General features: G+C 45.8%; 1 protein-coding gene across 3 annotated transcripts; it reads right to left on the reverse strand.

Moving 5' to 3' along the window:
* Positions 1–769: 769 nt before the first annotated feature.
* SAMHD1 (SAM and HD domain containing deoxynucleoside triphosphate triphosphohydrolase 1) lies at positions 770–26373 on the reverse strand. 3 transcript variants are annotated; one of them, XM_040080204.2, is made up of 17 exons: positions 26211–26242; positions 26064–26130; positions 25553–25668; positions 21105–21177; positions 19547–19707; positions 17771–17886; positions 16183–16253; positions 15265–15420; positions 12524–12624; positions 12317–12425; positions 11700–11791; positions 10235–10350; positions 6676–6815; positions 3919–4008; positions 2659–2763; positions 2221–2358; positions 770–1181 (listed from the first exon to the last, which is right to left on the reverse strand). In XM_040080204.2, the coding sequence occupies exons 4-17, from the start codon at positions 21150–21152 to the stop codon at positions 1059–1061; spliced, it is 1566 nt and encodes a 521-aa protein (XP_039936138.1). In that variant the 5' UTR covers positions 21153–21177; positions 25553–25668; positions 26064–26130; positions 26211–26242; the 3' UTR covers positions 770–1058. The 3 variants fall into 3 exon arrangements, with proteins under 3 accessions (XP_039936138.1, XP_039936137.1, XP_039936139.1); XM_040080203.1 differs by lacking the exon at positions 25553–25668 and having other exon boundaries at positions 26211–26373; XM_040080205.1 differs by lacking the exons at positions 25553–25668; positions 26064–26130 and having other exon boundaries at positions 26211–26277.
* Positions 26374–26480: the final 107 nt, after the last annotated feature.

The following is a 26480-nucleotide window of genomic DNA, read 5'->3' on the forward strand; positions in this document are numbered from 1 at the left end:
TCCTTGGTCACTTTTTCAACAGCACAGACATTCAGAACACTCACACCAGTACTGCCTGTACAGGAAAACTCTAAGAGCCCGCACAGATCTACAAGAGACAGAAAAATGACACAGGGATGGCCATGACTCCAAGAGAATAGGGCAGGGATAAGAATGGAGGGATTACCTGATGAACCTGTCCGCCCAGTACAGTGTAAAGCATAGCCAAGGTGTGCTTGGTGCAGGACGGCCAGAGCAGGGCAGAACCCTGCTGCCACTGCCCTCTCTACACACCTGAGCCCTGGCAAATACCTGGGCAGCTCGGTCTTCCTGCAACCACTCACACCACTGGTCTTTTGAGCAGTCTTTGCAGACAGACAGTAAAAAATATAACATTCCATGTATCAAAAGTATACAATAAAACAATAAAAGGCTGCATGGCACTGCAATGCATTGTTACGTTCATAAAAATTGTGGTCACTTGTAGCAAGAGGCCTGCACCAGCTTTTTAAATACCAGAAAAGTAATCTTTGATTATCAAAAGATTCCCCTCTCCCTTTTTTTTTTTCCCCCCATGAAATAATTTTGCTAATTTTGATGATGTCACCCTTGGTAATTTCTTCTTTACCCCACTGTATTTTCAGAAGCATACTCATCCCTCTCTTCCTCAGACACTAAGAAAACCCCAACCCCCAAAAAACCCCATCGAACCTGGGCTGGGATTTTTTCTGCTAAGTCATGCTATTGCACAGCTAAGGGAGGGATCAGGACTGGACAGAGTAGTAAAATCTTGTAATAACAATGAATTGTAAATTTTAAAGTTACTCTTGCTACACAGTGCCAATACATTCAAAAATATATGAGAACTGAGTTTACTCTGTTGCAATAAGTTGTTTTTTAGAAGTTCATCTGGAATATGCACTTTAAGTATCTACATTAAAACATTCTGTATTGTAAAATGCATTCTGCATTGCTCTGTGAATTCTTCCAGCCTGTCCAACCAGCTTTTAGAAGAGTTGATGCTCAAATTTACTCATCTTCTGAGGAAGCAGCTTTGAACAGTGCCAAAAAGAAACCTGTTACTCATCAAAATGAAGCCTTTGTTTGCAGCTGGGTTCTGAGGCTCTCCTGTGCTCATCATCTGTCATCTTATTCCAGGTTTCCTTCATTGGAGTTAGATGAGGAGCAACAACATCACCATCCTAGTATTAAAATTCAGGAAGCATTAATTCACTCAGGAAAAAAAATCAGTCCAAGGTCCCAGAATCTTTGTAAATCTATAAACACCAGTGACTGTGCATCCCAGGGGTGGGAACTGCTGCAATGAGTGGTGGGGAGACAAAAGTGCCCTGACTGAGAGGGCATCACCATTGGCAGTCCAGTTCTTCCTAAATCATTACCAGAAAATCTGGAAGGTCAACTGGCTGTATCTTGGCCACTGGTTTACAAACAGAATCAACAGTGCTCCCTCTGACTTCACCACAGGACCTCATTAACACTGTGGCAATCAATCTGCCCTTGGTGCTGGGATGTGCCTTGTACTGTTTGGAACAAGCAAGGGTGGTACAGCAGCTGGGGCAGTGGGGCTCAGCCCAGTCAGATACAGATGTTAATCTGTGCTCAGGCATTGCCAACACAGATGATTAGCTGCCTAAGCTCAGAAATCAGCTGGTGAGATGCACATTGCTGTGCTCTGCAGCACACCAGGGCCTGCAGGGTGGATGTGCCTGAACCTGAACAACGTGCTTACAGGACACAACCACACTCTACAACCAGGGAGAGTTGTAGCTTGATCCATTGTAAAAAGCCCTTCTAAAATTAACTGCTCTAAAAGACAGATGCCAGAAGAATGACCTAAGCAGAGGCCTCACACAGTTTTCCATACCTGCATCCCCACCTAGGAACATTTATCTCCTGGGTGGCCTCTTGTGTTTGAGGATGCAGTTCTTTCTCCAGCCTGGTCTAGTGGAAGGTGTCTCTGCCCATGGTAGGGGGTCAAGGTCATCTTCAAGGTTCCCTTCCAACTCAAACCGTTCCATGATTTGAGGTGCCTCCAGCATTACTTCAGTGAAACCAAAGCACCCCCAGATGGGAGCTGTGATAAAACCAGGGGCTAGGTAAGTGAGTGAGTGCCTCAGCCACAAAGGCAAGGCCTGAATGTCAAACTTTTTAATGAAAAAGCAAGCTTATGGATGAAGATGATGAGCTCTAAACAAGAAATAAAATACATGAATTCGTTACCTGTGGTTTGGTGAAATCATTCTTCATACACCACTGAACAAAGTACTGTTTTGCAGCTGAAATAATATGTGGTTCTTGACTTTTGTAATAAACCCGGACAACCTGCTCCATAAATATTATGGGTAAAAGCTTTGAAACCTTTGAAATAAAAAAGAAAAAGCTTTAGTATTTCTTGGATTACAAAAGCCCGACTACAATCCATGAGCTTTATCCAAAGCAATTGTGATATTCCAACTCTCAGTGTATTCCAGTTAAATACTGTTCATATGCAAAGGCTGTCAGGATTCCAGATTGTCATAGTACAACATACACTGAAGACCTGCAAAGCCATGGCTCCCACCACTTCTCCACAAATCCTGCACAAACCACCACACAGGACTGTGATCACTTCCATCACAGGTGGTGAAAATGCTTTTCAGAAGGAAAGGAAAAACCTACCTGTTCTTTACTAATTTTGACTGCCTTGGAAGGATCAGCCTTGCAATAGAAATGAACCTTATCAATTGGATTCTGTTCCTTCATTCCATAATCCATGCTGATAACCTTGCATGTAAAACAAAGAAAATAGCATTTGTTAAAGTTTGTCTTTAGTTTTCTCGCAATAAATACACACACTCCACTCCTGAAAATTACAGTAATCAAATGAAACAGTAATTAACAAATTATTACTTTAAAAAACAATCTGGTAATTGTATTTTGCATCTTTTCTCCCACCCCCTCTTGCTCTGATGCTGCCAGGTGGATATTCACATTTACAGCAACCAGCTCCCAGTTGTGCTCTGAAACATTCCAGTTTCCAGCACTGGAAGTGGACTGGTCCCTTACCAGCCTGGGCCTCCCCAGAACACACACCCCCCCAGAGGCTGTAGCAGAGCTCAGAATTATAAACATGAAGTTTAGACAGCATTATTTACATCGACCTGGTACACCAACATTTCTGTGGTCAGCAGGGACCCAGTTCCCTACGATTTCAGTTTGTGGGACAGGAAAAGCACAGGCAAAGTCTTTAAAGCTCAGTGAACTGCTACAGTCTTGCCCAGTGAAGTGAACCCTCAACCCAAGGGTGCTTTAGGAGCAGCTCGTGATGCACTCTATGGAAAGCCACTCACACTTCCCAGAATGAACTGAGAACAGGGATTAAGCTGTGTGATGCTGCAGACTGTCCCAGCTCCCTCCTCTGCCTCAGGCTCCCGCCCTCCCACACTGCTGGCTGCAGACCGAGCCATGCAGCAGCTGCTTTGCGCAGCAGACCAACCCCAGAGGCGCCTGCTAGGCATCAGGTGTGCAACACCAGGAGCCTGGAGGTCACTGGGTCTCTTTTTCTTCCCACTGGCCCCACAGGTTTCCCACCTTCCTGACCCATCCAGTGGTCCCCAGGCTGCTGCCACTGGCACCCATGCGTCCAACCCCCACAGGTTTCCCCACTGCCCCTTGCTGGAGTGAGCACAGCAAGAGGAGAGCCTATTTGCCACCAGAAGCAGTGTACAGATGACAGCCCAATCAGTGAGGCTGCCCACTGCCTGCCCCAGACCCTCCCACCACAGCAAACCTCCCACGGGAAGCTCGTTGCCTTCAGACCCTCAAACTGCACCAGGCCTGCAGCTACAGGCACCCTGCGGGTTTGTTCTTCCACCAGGGTACACAAGGCCCTCTGCGACTGAGAAGTTTTTACTTGAACCCGCTCTGAGAGGTATTTACATCAACTATGAAATTCTCAGCCTTTAGCTCCACATCTGGAGGGTCCTTCTCTGGCTTGGAATTAGCAATGCTTTCTGCCAGGCTATCGTTCTGAAAGAAACCAAACCAAAAGATTAACTCAGTAACTCAGATTACTTTCATGCACTCTCAGGTCCAGGTAAAGGCAACACAACATGTGACACAGTATGGTTTTAAACTAAAGCTTTCAATTCTTCACAGCTTGACAAGACTCTTGTAGCAATCTGGTTGTTTGAATTACTGTACATCGCAGCCATTAGTACAAAACCCAGTTTTTAGACACAAACCAAGCTTATGCAATTGAGAAGACCCAAAATCTGCCAGTCTGTGGAGGAGGAGTTTTACACCTGATGATGGCGTTAGGAGAGAGCAGGAGTGTGCCACCCAGAATAAAATGAAAGCAGAAATGAAGCATGAAAGTAGAAAATATTCAACTATTTTGCCAATACAAATGTGTTGCACTCAAGTTCCCCAAAGCTGAATGCTCGACATTTTCATTGAATTTTTTAAAGGAAGGGCTGCAGAATCTTACCTTCTAATAAAGCTTTATATATATGCAGTAAAATATATTAAAAAACCCACAAGAGACAGACAACCACCAAAAAAACCCCAAACAAACAAACAAACAACCCCAACAACACAAAAAGTACTCCACAAAAGCTGAAATCCACAAAGGGGTTTTGTTTGGTTTTGGCCCCAAGGGAATATTCCCTGCTGACACTTAGGCTAACAAAAAGCAGAGGGGCACAGTTATGTGGAGAACAGCTGTCCACAGAGATGTGTGAGTCCTCATTCAAAGGCTGTGGCCTTTATTCAGGACTGCTGTGCTCTGAGGAAGATGCAAGGTTTGAATTAACAAGATTTTGAGCAACTGAGACTCATGGGAGGGCAGCCCAGAGCAGCCAGGAGACTGTCGAGGAAGGAAGGAATTCAGCCAGGAGCAGTTGGGTTGTTTTGGGGTTTTTTTGTTGCTGATTTGTTCATTGCAGAGATGGGAAGACTGATAAGCAGAAAATCACACACATTGCCAAGCTGAGGCATGTGTGTGGTTTGCAGTGACTTGAGAAACCAAGGAAAGGTTTATTTAGACTGAGAGCAAGCTTGGAGGAAAACCTTGCCAGGAGGGGACTGGCTTGAGGCAGCCTGTTTGAACTATTTCTACTCTATTTCAGAATGTGTATGTGTAAACTTACTTCCTAGCTTTGCTTGCATAATTTCAAAACTACCTCTCTGGTTTGCATTAACTGGAAACTCAGCCTGAATTTAAGAACTCTGAATCTGTTTAGGATTTTCCCCTGGCTCTGGCTAGTTTGAGGATCACAGAATTGCACAGGGCTAGAGCAACCTGGTCTAGTGGAAGTTGTCCCTGTCCCTGGATGGCCTTTAAAGGTTCTTTCCAACCCAAACCATTCTGTGATTCTGAGCATAACCCTGTGGTGTATGAAGGAGCAGAGCAGCTCTGTCTTGTGCAGCCACTGCTCCCCTCTGGCACTGGGAGGAGGCTGAGCTTCTGACATTCTGCCACGGGCACCACAGGAGGAAACATCCTCCCTCAACCCTCAGCTGTGCACCCCGAGCTGCAGAGCACTGGCTGGATACAATTACAGTCCCAAGGGTGATCCAGTCTTCCTTCAAAACAACACCCTGGATACCCCAAGATTCAACGCCTCTGGCTGGACTTTCAAAATGAGAGTTTTTCCTTTCATTAATCAAGCTTCTAAAAGGAATTGTTTAAAGGTGGAACTCATAACATTTGCTGTCACACCTGTCCCATTTGTTGGGCCACCTATTCCAACCTTCTCCTCAGAAGGGCAGAAATTTAACAATCCATGTGCAACCATTTCACGTTTGCTTTCATCTACTTCCTCCTACTTTTGTAATACAGAATCTCTTAACACTACTTTTTCTTAGACAAAGAACACAAGCAAACCGTCTCTTCCAACAAAAAGATGAACAGCTACATCTAACCTTATTCTTTAAAGGAGCTGAATTATTTTTATGACGGCTTTCTAGATACAGACAGTCACTTCTGGAAATCATGAATAGAAAATTTTCACCATTATGGCTGAAGTTTGGGGATAAGTAACGGATGATTAGAAAACACAGTATGGTACATTGAAAGAGCTGAGCCAGCTGAAGTGAGCTCTAATATATCATTATTTGAAATACAACAACGGGAATTAAACTGCTATCTGCTTTGAAAGCACTCATGAAAAAGACTGGAAAGTACATGCATGCTCATGCTTAGTATAGATTAACACCAAGAAATTCAACAGCCATTATTTAGTTTGATATTTATTCTCAAAGTAAAGCACACAAATTATGATTCAAAGCAGATGTGTTCCTTATTATTTTTATATTTTCATGAACATCAAATGATGTAACAAACTTCTCAATCACGGGACTGTAAGTCTTTAATAAAATTTTGTATTTTTCAGAAAAGTTTTTCCTGAAAATATTTCTGCAATAATCAGCTTCTGAATTTCTACCTGTTGCCATTCTTCTGACTTTTTGTGGATAAAACTTCCCCAATTTCTTATATGTTTCATGGCTCAGCTACTTAAGGATGGGAGGAAAACTTTTGACTCTATTTTTCCAACAGCAAACAACAAAAAAACCCCAAACCAAACCCTCAAACTAAACAAAGCCCACACAGAGATAGAGATAAATGGATGGTCAGCAACTTCAAGAACATTTTTATGAGGACAGAATTCAGAACCTACCACTAAAGGACATTACCTTTGCAATTTCCTTCTTTGATTCAGGTCGAGTCTCTCCTAAAAACTTGTATAATTCACGTCGTTCTATTTTACGTAAAATTTCTCGTGCCTCCTCCAGTTCTGGATCACTTGAGTGCAAAATTTCCAAGTAGATACAGTCTGCCAAAGTTACATTGATTTTTGTTACGTATGTCACAATCCAGTACCACAGTAAAACACACAAACAGGGCCAAAGGTTAAAACCAGCAGAAAAACTGCTGGTTCAGGAAAGACACGTTCAGGGAATAACTGAACTAAGTCTAACAATGAGAAGTCACAATATTATCTTAATTATAATTAGACTTACAATGGTTGCTGGCAGAAAAACTATCTCAATTCTCACCCTGGCAACATAATTAGTTATTTCACTAGAAGTTACTTTCTCCTCTTATTTAGCCAGTCTTGTTTAGCAGACTATCTTGAACTCCATCATTAACTAGCTCAGGACATGGGTACTCTGTCTAGTAAAAAAAGAAAAAGAATGGCCATTAAGCCTTCAGGTTTTCTCAGACTTTGGATCCAGCGTCAAAATCCTCCCTCCCATCTCCACATGACAGTAACACAGGCAGTGAGATTGCCACCATCAGTCAGAGCAAGACAGAGGTTTCTTTTGATGTGGCTTTATAGCAAAAAGGTCATTTTTGGCTGTGCTAGAAACTGCTGGCGTGATCTACACCCCACAACTGCATTCCCTGACCAGGAACACCTGGGCAGCTTCAACACATGCTGCAAGCACAGCCCTGCAAGAGCCCACCTGGAGCTGCAAGCGACCTGAGGAGCTCCCAACACGCTCCAGAACAACTTCTGAGCCATGTACCAAAACACATTCAACTGGTTTAATGGACAAGGTCAACCAAAGCCAGGAACTTCTCCATGAAGGTCTCTTAAGACAAAGAGATAATGCAGGGGAAATAAGAAGCCCATGAACATCTTCCCTGTCCAAAAGCAGCAATGACAAGGAATGCTTTGCTGTCTCAGCCTTTACTAGAACTAGGATTAACTGCCAAATCAGGAGGTACCACATTAAAAAACAACCATGGTTCTTCGCCCACCATGGAAGAAAGCCAGGGAACCTTCTGCTGCAGAATCCCAGAGGTTCATCATTTGTAGAGGCCTGTAACTGCACAATTTCACAGAAGCATCTGTGAATGGATGGGAACCTCCCTTGGAATGGAAAATATGACTGCCTTCCCTCTGAATGTTTATAACCTTGATATTATGGGACTTTAAAGCAAAGATATGGGAAAAGGAACAGCAGCTCTTTACTTGTGTGTGTGTGTGTAACAAGGCGAACAAACAACAACCCCGGCAGCAACAACGAACGGACGCAGAGACCCAGTCCCAGCCTTCTCCTGGCTGCAGGCACCTTCCCCTTTGGTGCAGTTCCGGGCACAGCCAGCAGGGGCGCTGGTGGCTCCCGGCCGGGCAGGGTGAGTGCGATGATTCCCCCGCGGCTGCAGGGGGCGCTGTGGCGCCAGCTCGGCCGCCTCTCTCCACACGGGAATGGCGGGCGGGCTGGCGGAAGGGATGGAGCAGGAGCTTCCTTGGGAAACTCACGGGAAGCAGCGGGTCCCGAGGACACTCGGGAAGCTGAATGGACTGCAGCAGGAACCTCGGAGCAGCAGGCTGGAACGGCACAGGCGAGCAGACCCCCGGAGGCATGGAATCCAAGTGCAGCACTAAGCCCCACGCGTGGCAGAAGCAGCAGGGGCTCCCGGCAGGCACGGGCTGTCGGATAATGTGTACCAAAAGCCCACAGCAGCGGCAGCGAGCAGCGGGGCTGGGCAGAGGCAGGCGGGCTCCCGCAAGCAGCTCCCGCAAGCAGCCAGAGATGCTCCCTCTGGGAATGGGAAGGGGCCGGGGTCCCTGTGCCAGTGAGGTCGGGTACTGAAAGGCCCCAGTTCAACAGCTGCCCTTGCGAGCAGAAGCTCACCCTCGATAAGCAGAAAGCAGCGCAGGACAGAACTCCGCAGTGGCAGCAAATTCTCCCCACAGCAGCAGCCTGCCCATCTGATCCCGAGGGCATGAGTGAGCAAGGAGCTGAGTCCAGCCTTTCATCCCCCAGCCAAAATCTTGCGGTTTCTCTGCCCTTCCCAAGAGAAAGCCCCTCAGCTCATAAATGATAGCAAACTGCACCCTTCCCCCTCCTCCTTGGCTATATCTTTTGTCTCTCTTAACTATGTTCCCATCTCTTAGGCAACAAATGGGAGAAAATTCCCTGAGCGAAAAGGAAAGAAAAAGGAAAAATCCGACCCTCCAAGCACTAGAGGCAGGAAGGAGGTTGAAAAGAAGAACATACTCGTCCTGCACGCTCCACTGTTCATCTGATGCTGGTACATTCTTCACATCACTCTCCCTGCTGTTCAGCCCTCCTTGCTGAACAGATGGTCCCAGCAAGCAGCTCCTTGCTGTGGCAGACTGAGAGGCTGGGCACAGCCCTGCTGTCCTTGCCCTGAGCTGTGCTCCTCACCAGGTACAACAGGTAAGCAGATAGTTACAGCAGGACCCGCCAGGCCAGCCAGCCCCCAGGAACAGGCCCAGCCCAGGTACAACTTCACCTCAGTGCTTTCCTTTCTGCCCAGCCTTCCATTGCTCAGCAATGCAATTCATGTTCCCCAACAACTACTGCCCCTAAAGCCAGCCTCTCTTGTCCCGCCCTGAGCAGAGGCACACAATGACAGAAGGGCACAGCTCATCACCTCAGCAGTAGGTGTGTGCTCAGACTGCAGATGGCTGTGGCATAAGAGGGACTGCCAGTAGAAGGCCTTTAGTATGATAATGGCTAAGGCACACAGGATTCTCTGCAGCAGTGCCCTCAGGCCCTGTCACTTCACCCATGGACCAAAGATAGAAGTTCTTTAGTCTCTCTGTTGGCCAGCTAAGGCTTGGTGATGGAAACTCGGGAGAGCTGGCTTGGAAGTCCTGCTGAGCTGTAGCTGACAGGTGCTGCAAGAGCTAGCAGTAATCAGGAGCAGCCCTGAGCAGGACCTGCAGCACCCCTGCACTGCACGCACAGAGCCAACCACAGAGCCTTGGAGCAGTAGGCTTGCCTGGCCCACGCTGCAGCTCTGAACACAACCAGGGGGAACACCAGGGCCCCACAGCACACACCAGCAGAGGCAGGCAAGCAGGACAGCAACCCTGAGACCCCAAGAGAGCTGTTTGGAAACTGCTTTGGGAATAGCTTCACAGCACAACACACATCCACTACTTCACCTGACAGAGCCACCTGTAGTATCACTTAGATCTCACTTACATCCCACTTGTGACAAGTGCAACAAATTCAGGGCACAGGCGTGACCTTCTAACACTGCTGAACCTGAACATATGTGGAACATAAAATTGGTGCTTCCTTCTCTCGCTCTCTCAACATAAAAGTGTTTTAAACTAGAAGGTCTTGCTCTTCGAGCAAGATTTGAGAGCACAAGCATTTGATAGCACATGTCTGCCCCTACTTCTGTGCATAAAAAGCAGTAAAAACAGCATTTTAACAGTACTCATGCTCTTTTACTTAAAAAAATAATTCTGAGACCTCATACCAGTTAGTTTAGTGTAGGCTTCCATGTCTTCCATTGCTGTAGAAATCCGATACACTTTTCCTCCAGAGCCTCTTATTTCAAAAGATTTGTCTGCTTTTTGAAAGGCTTCTGTTATCCTAGTTTGAGACAGAATTACAACTTTAGGATAATATAGTTTTGAAACACCTCACTGGTCAACAGGCAAAATGAAACAAATTAGTATGTTATAAACAGAAGACAATAGATGAAATTGTATCCCCAGCACACAGTAGATACTGATCACTGCAACATCTTGTCTCCATGCTGCTACTGCACATTCCAGCAGAGATTTACTGAAGACAGGTTCAGAATAGAATGTAAGCTTTAGATGATTGAGCAAATTCACTTTGCTCTGCTTCAGACTGTGCTTAGCACTGCTGAAACAATTGCAGAACCCTGCAAAACAGTGACATGGTCCATCAGCTGCAGAAAGGCTTCCTCACAGATGACCACACCCTTCTACAGACTCCTTGCCTCCCAAGTTAGCTGAGAGGGTACAAAGCATTGTAAAGGGAAAACATCACAAACATGTAGTAGTTTCAGATGGGAAAATATGATGTTCTAAAGATGAAGTTCTTCCAGATTTCCATGTTCCTTGCTGTCATTTCTAGCTTGGATACTCTTTTAGAAAGGCTGCTATAATTATAGGAAGCCAAGATCTGAGTTTTTCTAAATGAAAAAATATGTTTTACTTGTCATATGTAGGTACTGTCAAACCTGAGCATTTTTAATCTGAGTTTTAGAAGATCCCTAAATCAGGAGCTGAAGTTTATGAAATGAAAGCAATCCAGATCACTCTTGTACTGTGTAATCCTAACATTCCTTTCTACCAAACTCAACAGACAGCTCCCCAACAGACATGACCCTAAGGAAAAAATACCTGGGGATGCAAGTATTTCTGATTCCCCACAGAAGTAAAAAGAATAATGTTATAGGGAATATTCTATAGACATCAACAAGAGAGGTAGAACAGCAGATAGCCAGCTGAGCTGGTCCTGAACAAATCTTGTATTACACAGCCACAAAGTCAGGCCTCAGCTGAGATACATGAGCTCATTCATGACTTCACTCTGTTAGTAACCTTGCTCTAGTAACCAGGCAGCTTGAGCTAAGTGGTCTCTAACTTGAAGATAAAGATTTGACTTCAGCTGTCAGCAGTTTAAATGGTTTAAGCACACCCTGGTCCTGTGCTTCTTCAGCCCTTTAGTAATTTTCCTCTAGTTTAATTTTACATAGAAGGATGCTTTTGTCCTCCTCTCTTTCTGCTGTTCGCTTTGTTAACCACAGCCTTTATGACACTCTTAAGCACTAAGTCTTTTCACAAGAATCAGAAGTGGTTTTTATTCTGTGTCACACCTTATTGATTTTCTGAATATTCCAAATGGATATGGATTGTTTCAAGAGTTTAAAAATAAATTAAAAAGGAAGGAAAGGAAAATATACTTGCATTATTTCAATGATGTTGCCAGTCTTATGCTGGTATGCTCTCCGGTGCAGGCAGTTCCGGGTGTGGAACATCTCATACAAATTTCCAACTTCCTGAATCAAAAAACCCCTATCAGCATTTACTTTTGCCACTGTCTTACTGGGAAGATTAAAGCGACCAATCAATTAATCAAATTAGTTGTCTCCTCCCATTCACCGCATAAAGCAGAATGATTATTATTCACAATTTCCAAATTTTTACTCTCTCAGGCCACTGTAGGAGAGCAGAGTGCTGACAGTGACCCCAGGCAGCCTGGCAGTGAAGAGGACCTCTCATCCCTTTAGCAGCCCCTCACCACAGCTACATTCAGTTCCTGCCCAGCAGACCTGGAGCAGGATCACACAGATCTGATGGCTCTGTAAGAGTCTCCCCTGACAGGATCGGGCACAAATCCTTTCAAACAGTGGTTTGCTCTGTCCCTCCCCCAAAAAGCAGCTTCTGAGAAAAACTTTCAGAGCAGCAACTACTTCTCTCCCTCTTGGGCCAAGGGAGCATGGGGCAGGACCCCCAGCTATGGGGTGCAGCTCCCCTGTGTGCCCCCAGGTGCTCTAACCCCCCGGGCTCCACACGCTGCTCACCTTGTCACGGGTGCAGATGTGCTTCTGGTTTTCCACTTCACAGACCCGAGTGAAGATAAGCAATCGCTTATGGTCAAAATTATTCGGGATTCCCAGATGATGGCAATCCCTAGAAATATTCCACAGAGTGTTTAACGATATGGTAACTTCTGTACATACAGTAGCATTTTGTCAATAGGAATTCACAATAAAATGTAAGATTTGTACCTTGCAAAATAATCCCACTTGTCAACATCAATGCCATTCTTTTTATTAGCTACAATCTCATAGAGGAAGCTTTTCTCCTTTGGTCGACCACGGTAGGGCCACTGACAGGGGAGCCAGGAATAAAAACATCAGAAACAACAAGAAATTAAAATGCACCAACAACGTGACACAGCTTTTTAAAGACAGTGGGAATACATTTTGACTTTGCTTGTGATAAACATCCAAAACTGAGGTAGTGAAGAACACGACGACAAGGAAAGAACTTTCAGAAGCTGTCAGGCATTAGAAATCCAGAACAGGGCCTAAGCAGCTGTCTTCTCAGAATCTCAGGAAGAATAAAACCCATGAACACAATTATTCATCGCCCATCACTCTACTAAAAGAAAGCCTGCAGTGTTGAAATTATATATACATACATACATACATACATACATACATACATACATATATATATATATATATATATAAAAGAGCATATCAACAAAGATGGGAAATTTTGGAATGATTTAATTCTCAGGCAATTAAATACACAAACATGTCACTGTCCTTCAATCTTCTGCAATCTACAACTTTACAGAACAGAGTTCTAAAACACTTAGATGTTTTAAGCAAAAATTGTTTGATAGTCAGCTACTTAAACTCCTACCTCACAAGGGACAATTCAGCCATAAGGCAAACAGGAAATGAACACCAAAATAATAAGATAAAAGGTGCACATTTTCTTGAAAATTTAAAGATCCTTTACCTAAAAAAATGCCATAAAGTGGCCTTGAAATTCTGAAAGCAGAAAACATTGTATGCAAACGTGGCTTCCATGCTACCTGCACTACTAAAACTGATGTAATAGCAATGGAAACACATGCAAGCAGCAGGAAGAAAGCACATCATGGATACCATGATCACCAAGAGCTCTGGTACTGGGACATGTTGAGGACACTTTACGTCTGGTGCCCGAACACCCACTGTCCATGTCATGACAGAGGCCTGCACCACAGTGCACAGCCTGGCAGTGCAATCTGCTGCCTAACACCAGGAGGGTGCTGCCATGTATCGTGTGTGGCACTCCTCTTCCTGGTATCTTGCTGGAAAACAGGCCCAGAGTCCAAACAAGGCAAACCAGACATGGGGAAAGAACCTGGCACAAGATCAATGCTAATGGCAGGCACCAAGATTCATATGCAAACAAGCCCAGTGGGATAAAAATCAGCTTGAGGATTTTGTAAATGAAGGTCCTCTTCCTAGAGGGTCTCAGACTCGATTTCACTATGCCAAGTTCCTTGTGTTTGCCATGAGTTTGCTGCCCACTCCTGCAGCAGAAAATAAGGGGCAAGAGCAAACACTTGTGGGTTGCTTGTTTGGGACTACATATAAATTCAGACTAGGACCAGATTGTCCTGGAAGATCTCCCACTGACTTCAGCTGCTACCAGTTCTTTGGTGGCAGCTGAATGAGTGTCCTTGAAGAGATAACAAAAGCTGTTAAGCATAAAACAAGGAGAGAGGACTTAAGTCTTTCATAGAGTTGCAACGATTAGTAACTGCCATCTCTTCTTGCTTGTCTCTTGAGTTAACTCAATTTTTTCGAATCTTGTCCATGCCTCTATGTTTGCTACTGCAATAAATCCAAGCATTTTGCTGCTGTCAGCAAAGCTGTCGTGGCTCTGGCACTTGGGCCAGGCTCGGATTGCTCACTGCCTCACCGCTGCCAGTGCCCAGTTTTGTTATCCAGACGGGGGGAGGCCTCTTTTACTCCAGGCCAAGTCCCCCTGGCTCCCCCAGGTGCTCCCCATCATACTTGCGTTCCAGACCCTTCCCCAGCTCTACTGCCCTTCTCCATTGCACCTCAGTGTCTTTCTTCAAGTGAGGGGCCCAAAACTGACCCCAGATTTTGAGTTGTGGCCTCAGCAGTGCCCAGCACAGGGGCACTGTCACTGTCCTGGACCTGCTGGCCATGCTATGGCTGGTACAGACTGTGTGTCATTGGCCTCTTGCCCACCTGGGCACATCTGGCTCATTTTCACCCACTGTCAACCAAACAGCACCTAGCCACTTCCAGCTGCCCTGCGCCCAGCCTGTAGCAGGACCGAACAGCTGGCATTGTGGAACCTCACACAATGACCTGGGCACACTGATCCAACCTGTCCAGATCCCTCTGTAGAGCCTTCCTGCCCTTCAGTTGAGTATGACCTGCATTTCCTAAACTGAGGCTGGCCAGGCCTGATTCCCTGGTCGTCCTTTATGTGCTGCATGATGGCACTCTGGATGATCTGCTCCATGACCTTCCCTAGCACTAAGGTCAGGCCTGACAGCCCTGCAGTTCCCTGGATCATCCTTCTGACCCTTGTACATGGAGTCCCATTTGCTGATTTCCAGTCAACTGGGACCACCCAGGACTGCAGGTAAATGATGGGAAATACCTTGGTGAACACTTCTTCCAACTCTTTCAGTACCCTTGAGTGGATCCCAGTCACCAGCTAGGTTCCTTAAATACAAGTAACTTTCTACAGCTTTCCTCTGATCTGGAGGCTTTTGGGTAAGAATTCTCAGGGAGCTGTAAGCACATTAACACATGTGCCAGCACTGCAAGAAATAAACACAACGCTCCTCCAGCATCAATTGTGATAAGATTCCGAGAACTTCATGGAGCTAGAAGTAACATATAGCAGAAGCCAAAATTATCTGTTCTTTCAGTGAAATAAAGACATTTCTTGGGATAACCACAGGAGCAGCACACTGACTCACCGATTTCACACAGGCAGCTTCATCTATAGGCCCTCCTATTTGTTCCTTGATGAAGAACATATCTTCCTCCAGAACAAGACCATAAGACTCCATGACTTCTTCAAGTTTATTGGAAGTGATCAAATGCTCAAACATTTGAACAGAAGCAGTTTCATGCTGCAAAAAAAACCCCATCCAAATATTGTATTACATAGTTTAAGCATCTTTCCTGCAGTGTCACAGCTTTACTCCAAGTCATCAGCACTGCCTAGGAGGGCACATGGGAAGTCTGGTGTGAAATGCAGCACCTGGGGGCTTTCCTAGTCATTTTGCATTAAACAGAACAGGAAATCACCTGGTCTACAGAGTCCAGAAACACACTCTTCAGCAGAGAGCTGTTAATTCTGTGTGTTAACAAACAGCAGCAAGGCTGTTACAATGCTAAAAGACAAAATAAATCAATTTTGCTGTGTAAAAGATTAACCAGTTTACTAATCTGATTTTGCTAAGAAATTACAAGCAGAGAGAGGCCAAAAAGGACTGTGTTGCACAGTAAACAACTGTTGAAACTATGTTCAAAAGTTTGGAAGGTTTGAATTCTAAACACTATTGAATATCCTGGCCTTGGACTAAAACATTATACTGGAAAGGAAGCTGTCAGTTGGTATTTTGCAAATGTAAAATATATTCTGCAGAAAGCTCTTAATATGCTTTTAAGGCACAATGCTGACCAGAAATGATCAGTGCAGCACTAACAAAGATATCATCACAAGATGAGGAAACAACATTCTTGTTTACAATTAAGCCGTCAAAATGATGCAATAAGGTAAGGCCAGACGACTACTATAGCCTCACAAGCACTGGAACTCTTTAAAGATTAATGACTGTGCCTCAAATAATTTTAGGTTTGTCTTTTTATTTCAATAGTGAAAAGCCTACCTTCCACTTTAAATCTGGACGAGTGAGTGGAATAAATCTTCCATCAAACATGTGTGAAAATGGCCCATGACCTTAAATATAAAGATTACACAGGTTTAGTCTGAGACACGGTTGTCAGCAAAAATTTCTTGAGCAAGATTAGATCTGAATTCTTCTGTATTTGGCTTTTCTTGACATATCACAGAGTCTTAGACTGGTTTGAGTTGGAACAGACATAAAAGATCATCTCATTCAGACCCCAGCCACACAAAGCAGGAACACCTCCCACTGTCCCAGGCTGCTCCAAGCCCTGTCCAACCTGGCCTTGGACACTTCTAGGGGTGGAGCAGCCACAGCTTCTCTGGGCAGCCTGAGCCAGGGCCTTCCCACCCTCACATGAAAGAATTTCTTCCCAATATCCCACCTAACCCTGCCCTCTGCCAGTGGGAAGCCATTCCTCCTTGTCCAGTTACTCCAAGCCCTTGTCCAAAGACCCTCTGAGCTCTCCTGGAACTCCTTTTATGTGGTCTAAGGCCTCTCTGGACCTTCTCTCCTCCAGGCTGAGCACCCTCAGCCCTCCCAGCCTGGCTCCACAGCAGAGGGGCTCCAGCTCTTGGTGCATCTCCAGGGCCTCACTCCAGCAGCACCCCATCTTTATGTTGGGGCCCAGGGCTGGTGGTAACTCTGCAGGTGGAGTCTCACCTGAGCAAGCCAGAGGGGCAGAATACCACCCCCCCGCCCCCTCTGCCCATGCTGGGGATCAGCCCAGCACATGGCGGGTTCTGGGCTGCCTCTGGTCCTATCCAGCCTCTTAACCACCAACACCCACAAGTTCTTCTGAGGTCTGCTCTCAATCCACTCTCTGTCTCTCTAGTCAGGTCTCTCTGGATGCCCCATCCCTTCCCTCCAGCATGTGAGTGTACCACACAGCTTGGTGTTGTTGGCAAACTGCTCAAGGGTACATTGATCCCACTGTCCCCATCAATGACAGACACAGCCAACAGCACCGCTCCCCACACGGGTCACTCATCATCACCGGGCTCCGCCTGGACATGGAGCCTGTAACCACAACTCTCTGAGTGCAACCATCAGATAATTCCTTATTCAGCACTTAAGAGGAAGACTCGGGTATAACAAGTACCCTTTCCTAAGATACTTTAAGTACTACTGCACTTAACAGCCAGTTCTAGCACCTACACCACAGGAAAGTGCTGCAGCAACACTGAGAATATTAATTACTCTGTGTAAGCTCTGAAGAAAAGAAGTAATTATGAAATAAGTGTTACAATTTTTGAAAGGAACACTAATCATTCTGAAATGTTTTAAGAGACCTGGAGAATCACAGAAGGAAGTGGACACTTCAGCCACTGAGAGCAGAACTCTAAGCACCATTTGGAAACAGGACAAAACACTAGGTAAGAGTGGCTACAGATTCAAGTGTAACTGTCTCTACAGATGTACTCCAGACCAAACAGAACAGATAAAACCTGTCTTGCAATATGGCCATGCACTGAGCAACCCAGAACAGCTCATATGTTCTGACCTCACAGCCAGTTTTTCATCCTTGTTAGCTTTCCGAGAGCAAAAACCCATCTCAGGTGTACCTTACCCAAATCATGACAAAGCCCAGCAATTTCTACACAGAGAATGTCTCTCTGGGTTATATTCAGTTCTGGCTGTCTCTCCTTCAGTGTACGAACCAGACATCCTGCAAGGTAGCCAACCCTGTTGCAGAAGGAAAAGAAAGAAATATAGCAGCAATTTAGGATGATAAGAAAAAGAGAAGTTCCCCTATTCTATTTTGTTCCATTAAGTCACAGCCCTTGTCTGAGAGGCAGCATACAATACCCAAACCCTGACCTACAAGAGAATCACAAACTTCTTCCTGTAGTAGAGTTTTAATCCTCTGAAAGCAAAAAAGCATGGGATACCATGCCCAAAACACAGAGAGTCTACAGCACCCTGCAGTATTTCATAACAAACAACTCCACAGTAGCTGTGTATGGGAACAGCAGTGCACCACTGACAGTGAAAATCTTGAAGCACCTCAGCTTACACTGAATCCTTGAAATCCAGTCAGGGCAAACTGTAAAGGTCCACAACAGTCACCAAAGCACCTGGTACTTTTTTCAAACTCCTGCTTGAATGATAGCTCATGACAATTATTTCTCTTCTTCTCTTTCATTTTAGATTTGAGATTTCATTTAGTCCCGTTTTTTGAATGGGACCCTCTGTTCTCATGACACAAAACCAGCAGGAGCAAAGACATTGTACATACTCCCATAAACTGTTTATAACCTCTGCACCACTTGCCTCAACAGTTCCCCTTTCAGAACAGCTTAAAGCAAGACAAGGCTTTCTATGACAAGGTAATATGTTTCATTAGTCCAAATTTCCTGTTTCATGGGTTTTTATTATACCAATAAGCACACAAAGCTCACTTCTTCTATTTGTAGAAATATTTGAAATTATATACAAGTGAAGAACAACTGTCCTAAATTTAACTTGACAGATCAATGGGACTGTTCAAAAGAAAAGCTGCTGATACAACTGGAGTTTTTAGACTTCTGTTGTGAAAACTTTGTTTATATTCAACCACACTTCTGTCTTTTTGGTTTACTAGATACAATCAATCCAGGCTGCCTCATTCATCTGACTCTTTTGCAAACACCCATTTGAATCTCGTTATAAGTAAGGCAGATCTAATCAACAGTATTTCAACACCAACAAAAGCAACTTTAGTCTGGCCAGGTCACCTGAACAAAAACCACTTACTAGCTTAATTTCACTGCCCCTTGAGATATACCCTTTAAAAAAGCTGAAATTTGTCATTCATCAGCTTCCCTGAGGAGTATGAATGACCAAGCAACACTCCACGAATCCTTGCGTCCATCATACTTCTGCTTAACGGAATTACAGCTACCAGCCTGACAACCTGCCATTGACCGCATGAAGCACATCTACCTACAAAGGCAAACATTACAGATCAAATGGATTTTCCTGTACTGGATGATGAGTGGGGATTACAACCGTCTGGCAGATCATAAGAGTAGCCACCGTACACCTACTAAGTTTATGCTTTAAAACTTGTATTTTGACTGGGGGAACAGAGAGCACTTACGGTTTTTAGCTAACATTATTCTTAGAATAATAAAGGGTGGGGAAGGAAACCTAACATTGATTCATCTTGTAGGTTTGTTTATCTGTCTTTATTAAAAGAAGTTCAAGGGAACAGCCCACAATCACATGGGGTATCAAGGAACATTTGAGACCAGAAGCACTCTCCCAGCAGTGCAATGCCTCTTGGCTGGCACTCCACAGCAGCAAAACCAAATTCAGGGATACCCAGATGCCAGAGATGCATGTGCCAGAACCACCACCTTACCCTAGGGAATGTTCAAAGCGGTTGTGAGACGCTCCCGGAAAAACAAAGTATGTTCCGCCCAGCTGCTTGATGTACCGGAGGCGCTGGAATTGAGGGGTGTCGATGATCCGAACAAGCAGGGGATGCAATTCAATGTGCCCATGAATAGGATCGTTAAAAACCTACAGGAGCAAAAAACCAAAAAAAACCCAAACAAAAACAAACAAACAAAACAAAGAAACAAAACCCAAAACAAACAAAAAACAATCCCAAAACAAACAAACATTTAAAATTTGCCTTTGAAAAGAAATAGGCACCAAGGTAAAGGATATCTAGAATGGTCACATATTTGGTGGGAGAGACTGTTCATCTTCTGTAAAACAGACATATCCTGCCAACCCTGTAGCAAGATCTATCACAGAATCATAGGATGGTTGGGGTTGGAAGGGACCATAAAGATCATCTTCTTCCAACACTCGACCATGGGCAGGGACACATTCCATTAGACCAGGTTGCTCCAAGCACTGTCCAATCTGACCTTAAACACTTCCAGGCATGGGGCATCCTCAACCTCTCTGCACAATCAAATTTACCTTGGAGAACTACTAAAGCTTGACACCAAAATGATAAAAATGCCTATTTCATATAGCAAGGGAAGGTGAAAATGCCTAAAAAACGTTATCTCCACCTGTGCAATTCCAAAACTTAACGTGTGAAAACCTCTATCTGTTAATCTGCTATTCCAATTAAAGCAGGATACTGCAATGCGTGTCTAAAATATCCAATAGAAGTGTTTGGCCTGATACTGTTCATGTTTTTAAAATCAAATGCAACTCGGCGGAGTAGAAATTACAACTGTTTTTTTTTTTAAAACAAAATGCAAACCCCAATATGACTAAAATATGAGAGAAGTACTTCCTGATAAGCACATACTTTTAGAGACATCACAGTAACTACAGGGACCCAGTAGAAAAGGTAAACACATTTAATCTTTAATCTTTGCTGTCAAACTGCATGTAAAACCATTCCATCACACACATATCCTTGTAAAATGCTGAGGCAAATAAGGTTTTCCTATGCCCTCTACCTTTAATCAGTGAGCTGGGAAGGCTGTAGCAGATATGCAGACTACTGCAGAATGTGCACAGTCCTGGCCCCAGTTAAACCAACACACACCACTGGGAAAAACAGCTGGACACAGGAAACAGTGAAAATGAGGAGGAGTCTGTTAACCTAAGCCTGGGAAAAAACTAATAAAATAAACCAAGGGGAGGCTCTACACAGAGGGATGCGAAAAGGGAGTTTCTCCAACACATGCCAAACAGCTCCTCTGCTCATTTAATCCCTCACAACCTGCAGGTGCCCACTGAAAACCTCCACATGATGATTCTAGTATTTCTTCTATTAAAGTGGTTTTTCACACACCACCACTACCAAGGGCCCAGAGTTTGCTGCTGTGCAAAGGAAAGGCACCAGCTGGCAGCACCTAGCCAAGAGGGGGGAGGCAGAGAGGAGGAGCAGAGCCCCGTGCAGAGTTTGGGGCAGGACTTGGCCATGGTGTCCCCAGAGCATGGGTTACCTTCGTCAACTCCATGTGCTGCTGTTGCAGCTGTGTCAGGCACGCCATCACTTCCAGTCGCTCAGCTGGACAGCTAGGAAGGAAAAAAAGACACTGAGAGCAAAGTCTGCAATGCACTTCCCCTTACAATTTGAAGTACGTATGGCATTACTTATGCGAGTTCACATTACTTTGATATTCCTTGACAGAAGACTGAAACTGCAACTTTTTCAGAAAAAATATTGAAAGCACTTATCCTTCTAAAATGAAGTACAGAAGGAAGGAAACAAATAGCTACAGAACATGTCTGTAGAGCAGTATAAGTGCTTCTCCCACTTACACAGAACCAAGAAATAAAACCACCACAAAATCGATGAGAAAAATTGTGTCAGCCATACCTGGAGTCTTTTAAACTTATGGGAAAGACCACATGCAGCATCTGAATAACTGACACTTTTTAAGGATGCAAAACTTCCTTAAATTAAAATGTCAGTCACAACAAATGATTTTTATAAAAATTTCTTGCAGTTAGTCAACTGTGTATTAAAAGTTTAATTTGATCAAATTAACTTGAATTTTACATAAATTAATTTCAACTCCAACAGCAAAACCACTGCAGTTTAAAACACGTTCTAATTTTATTGAGGCTGATTCTTCTATTTTGCAAAGAAATTTTGCTGTCATTTTCAATAAATTATTAAAGGTCCCCTTCACAACACACAGCTAAACTTCCAGTGCAGATACTCTGCTGTAGCCACAGCAGTCTAAGAGCACAGGCAGGACAAGTCTGGAGAGAGATAATATGCTCTATCACACCTACTCTTACTAACTCTGTTGGCAAGCCTTGCCCTTGAGCTATATGGTTTCAGCCTCACTATGACAGCAAACACTATCATGAGAAAATACTTTTTCTCCAGCAGTTAACCACCAAGATCGGTTTGATATCAGCCTTTCAACATAAAATTTAACAGAAAACAAGACTATATAAAGTGTCAGCTATTAGGAAAAAGATGCTTGATGCACTACCTATTCTCGTCTGATCATTTAATAATTCACAGTCCCTAAAATACTAAAGGCATGTGATGTTTGAGCTGTTGGTCAGCAGTGTTTCTCTCAACCACTTGGTACTGCTTTCCCTAACAGGGAGCTCTTGGGCTGTAGCTGCTGCTCAGACTGTCACAAGGCAGTGTTGGAGCACCTCTCCTATGCAGAGAGGCTGAGAGAGCTGGGGTTGTTCAGGCTGGAGAAGGGAAGTCTGCATGGAGACCTCATTGAAGCCTTCCAATACCTTAAGGGGACCTATAAAAAGGAGGGAGAGGGAGTTCTTACAAGAGCAGATACTGCCAGGACAAAGGGAAATTGTTTTAAACTCACAGAGGGCAGGTACAGATTGGGTATTAGGAAAAATTTGTTCCCTGTAAGGGTGCTGAGGCCCTGGCACAGGTTGCCCAGAGAAGGTGTGGCCGCCCCATCCCTGGAAGTGTTCAAGGCCAGGTTGGACAGGGCTTGGAGCAGCCTGGGATAGTGGAAGGTGTTCCTGCCTTGCATGGCTGGGGTCTGAATGAGATGATCTTTAAGGTCTGTTCCAACCCAAACCATTCCACAATTCTAAGATGAAAAGCACCCTTGGTGATGCCCAGACCAGCATGTGTTCCATGATACAACTCTGAGAGAAAAGAAAACAACATTGTGACCAGCAACTAGTAAACTAATCTAATGAATGCTTCTAACAACTTATTTTTCACACAGAAGCACAGAATTAACCAGGTTGGAAACAACCTCTGAGATCAAATCCAGCCTATGACCTAACATTACCTTATCAACTAAACCATGGCACTAACACATTCAGTCTTTTTTTTAAACACCTGCATGGATCATAACTCTATCACATCCCTCGTGGGCAGCCTACCCCAATGCCAGATCACTCCTTCTGTTAAGGATTTTTTCCTAATGTCTAGCCTAAACTCACCCTGGCACAGCTCGTGTCCTCTTGTCCTGTCACTTGTAGCCTGAGAGAAGAGACCAACCCCCACCTGGCTGCACCTTCTTTCAGGGAGCTGTAGAGAGTGGTAAGGTCTCCTATGAGCCTCATCTTCTAGAGGCTAACAACCCCAGCTCCTTCAGCCACGCCTCCTAAGGCTTGAGTTCCAGACCCTTCACCAGCCTCGTTGCCCTTCTCTGGACATGATCCAGGATCTCAACATCCTTCCTAAATCGGTGGGCCAAGAACTGGACACAGCACTCAAGGTGTGGCACAACCAGTGGCCCAACCAGCACAGGAGAAGAATCAGTTCCCTAGTTCTGCTGGCCACACAACTCGTATTTTAATATGCTCTGTTCAGATCTGTCATAATCACAACCCTTTGTGTCCCACACAGAGCACCAAGAAGGATTGCGGTGGATTAACCCCAAACAGGAACTCAGTCCCACACAGCTGCCTCGCTGCTCTGGTGGGATGGGGAGGAGAATCAGGGAAAGATTACACCCCGCACGCTGGATCCTGGTGTGACCAATAGCCTGGATGCCCCACCTTCCCTGCTTTTGGTCCTCCTTCAGATAGAAAACAGCTGCAGCACATTTTTCACCTGAAGTCTACAAGGTCAGACACCCCCTAAGCAAGACAAATCCTGTTAACACAGGAATTTGTAGTTTTCCAGGGCTCTGCAGGCAGAATTCCTCCAACAGCTAAAGCACCATTACTGCTGGCTGCTTGGAAATGGTGACAACTGGCACTTCCTCACCCACTCCCCTCCCTGCTTTCTCCACACCCTCCTTCATGCCACAAGTAGGAGAAAATCCCTTTCCTGTGCCTGAAGAGATCAGCCAGGCAGCCCCACTCATCATCTGTGTTCAGCACACAGCACGCCACACGAAACATCTACTGCTGGCAACATGAGAACACCTAGGAAACCCACAGTGCTGCCTCCAGGCACTACATCCAGGAGCCCAAGGAACTAAAGACATGAATTCATTAGTGGCCTGTCACAGAGAAACACAATCAAAGTTATTGCAGGACAGTGGGCAGTGGACAGCAAAAGAATTGTTCTTAGTGCAAAGTAGAGATGTTTACAAAGAGCAGCAAGATTGAGCAATATCTCATCCAACTCTCAACAGTTTCAGTTTAAAATAGAAACAAGATGTCAGATCTCACAGAAGGAAACTTATACAAAGTTAACAATATCTTATACAAAGAAAACCCACGAGCCTGTAAACGTGTCACCATCTGCTCTCTACATCAACTGAGAGCTCCCAACAGCCCTGTGCCCCATCACCTGTATCCCAGGCTGAGGGACTCCTGGCTATCTCATCCTGCTGTCCATGTTCAGCACTGACAGTCTCTGACTCCCCAGACTGGCTGCACATGTCCAATGACACCTGATGCTCCTTCCCTCCTAGAAGCAAGCAGCCTCCCGGCAAGTCCTAAATAAAACTAGACACCAGCTTGTCATTTCAGTCAGGCAATTACCTGGTACTTCAGCAATAAACAAAGTCTTAAGCAAAGTCTTCAGCTGCCTTCCACAACATCACAGCATTTCTATCTGCACACTTCAAACAGCTGCAGTTAAACCCCTCTTCCACATAAAGAGAAATCAAAACCACCTTAATCACTCCAGCACGTCTTACCTTGTCCAAAGTATAGCACTTCTGCCTTGTCCCACTGCGTCACACCAGCTCTTTATTCTCTTCCAATACTCACGCCCAGACACCCGCCCTCCCCTGCTTCCCCTTTGCATGCTGATGTCCCAATAAAACAGCGAAAGAGACCTTCACTGCCAGCACAGCATGAGGTCTGATGAGTTTTCAGCCAAGGACCCAACACCAAAGTGCTCTAAACCCCAGCAGAAAGCACAGCTCTGCACTTGTGTGAACCTGCCAGATTACATACCCCAGCCTACCTCAGGGCCACCAACCACAACATCAGCAAACAGCTGGAGCCAGCAGGTGTGTTTTGAGACAAATTTGAAGGAAACAGTATAAACAAGGTTAACAAAGGAATAAAGAAAAGACATCACAAGATTAAAAACCACCAGGAAATATGTGGTGAGCAAGCAGGCTCACATCCCAGCAGAGGGGAGCAAGAGAAGATCCCCAGTGGGGTGGAGAAGGGGCAAAGGGGCCTTTCCAACACACAGAATAGCAGGACAGATTCATACTCTCTGCTCTTCCAGAAAAGCAAGAAAACCAATATTCACCACCAGAAAGATTACAAGGGTTTTAGGACCAATCATTCCTTCATTGCTGGGATCAATCCTTTACACACTTTAGAACAGCATCCAGTGTCCCTGTGTTCGCAGCAGGTGACCACTGCCTGCTCCAGACTGCTCAGGGTGGTAGGGTCTCACGGCAGCAATGACTCGGCCACTCACACATAGGCCCCTATTCTGCCAGGACACACAAAAACACTTCTTTTTCCACAGCAGCCCACGCTTCTGTAGGCACAACAGAGAGCCAAGTCCCACAAGGCTGACCTGTCAATGCCCTGGATTTATCCCAGGGAGACGGGTGGCACTCGGCCTCTCCTGAGCAGCACCTCCCGCTCTGTCAAACATCGGGGCTGCTGTCGTTCCTGGCGTTGGAGCAGCAACTTCAGGCAGAAAAGTAAGCTCCCGTCAGAACCCCTGGAGCTCACTCCTGTGCTCCCAGCAACACTCCAAAGCTCACTGTGCTACCTAGGGGTAGCAGGTTTAACTTTCATTAAACCTTTTCTAAAGGATCAAGGTTTTTTTGCTTCTCGTGGTTATTTGGGCAGCGAGGGTCCGCGCCGTGGTTGTGCTGGGATCAGCACGGAACGGGAACGGCTCCGAGAGTCGGGGATCAGCCCGTTCTCCCCGCACAGCTCCGCCCGAGGCGTTCGGGGCGGCCGCGGCCCAGAGCCGCGATGAGCTCGGCCACGCGCGTGTGCAGCGGCTCCCTGCGGGCACGGCCCGCCCGCCGCAGCTCCTGGGCCTCGGCTCCCGTTTCCCCGCGGGCGGCCCTCACCAGACGCGGATGAGCTCGGGAGCGCAGGCCGGCAGGTCCAGCAGCATCCTCCCGGTGACCCCGCTCTCTGTGGGAGCAAGAGAAGCGTCAGCACCGGCGGCGGGACCGCATGGCCCCGGGCCCGGCGCCTGGCTCGGCCCGCCGTACCTCGGAAGCGGCGCAGCAGGCTGGGATCGCCCACGCCGCAGAGGGAGAGGTGCTGGCAGAGCCGCTCCGTGTCCCACAGCCGCGGGTCGCTGCGGTCACTGCCGGGGCCGCGCGGCCCCTCGTACCGCACGCGCTTGGCGGGAGCGCCCGCCGGGCTCCCCATCCCGCACCGCCACCGCGCAGGCGCCACCGGCCCGGGGGTCCGGCGCGCCGTGACGTCACGCCGCCTCGCGGCCCCTCAGCCGCCCCTCGGCGATGGCGGCCGGCTCC

This window comes from Hirundo rustica, chromosome 16 (assembly GCF_015227805.2).
Source record: "Hirundo rustica isolate bHirRus1 chromosome 16, bHirRus1.pri.v3, whole genome shotgun sequence".
NCBI classification, from domain to species: domain Eukaryota; kingdom Metazoa; phylum Chordata; class Aves; order Passeriformes; family Hirundinidae; genus Hirundo; species Hirundo rustica.

What these genes read in the sequence shown, in the direction of transcription:
- SAMHD1 (XM_040080203.1), bottom strand. Translation starts at nt 26,373, where the DNA reads ATGGGGAGCCCGGCGGGCGCTCCCGCCAAGCGCGTGCGGTACGAGGGG. An exon ending in AGCACATGGAGTTGACGAAG is followed by an intron (nt 19,708 to 21,104) that starts GTAACCCATGCT and finishes TTGCTCCTGTAG; the next exon opens with GTTTTTAACGATCCTATTCA. An exon ending in TCAAAATTAGTAAAGAACAG is followed by an intron (nt 2,359 to 2,658) that starts GTAGGTTTTTCC and finishes TTTATTTCAAAG; the next exon opens with GTTTCAAAGCTTTTACCCAT.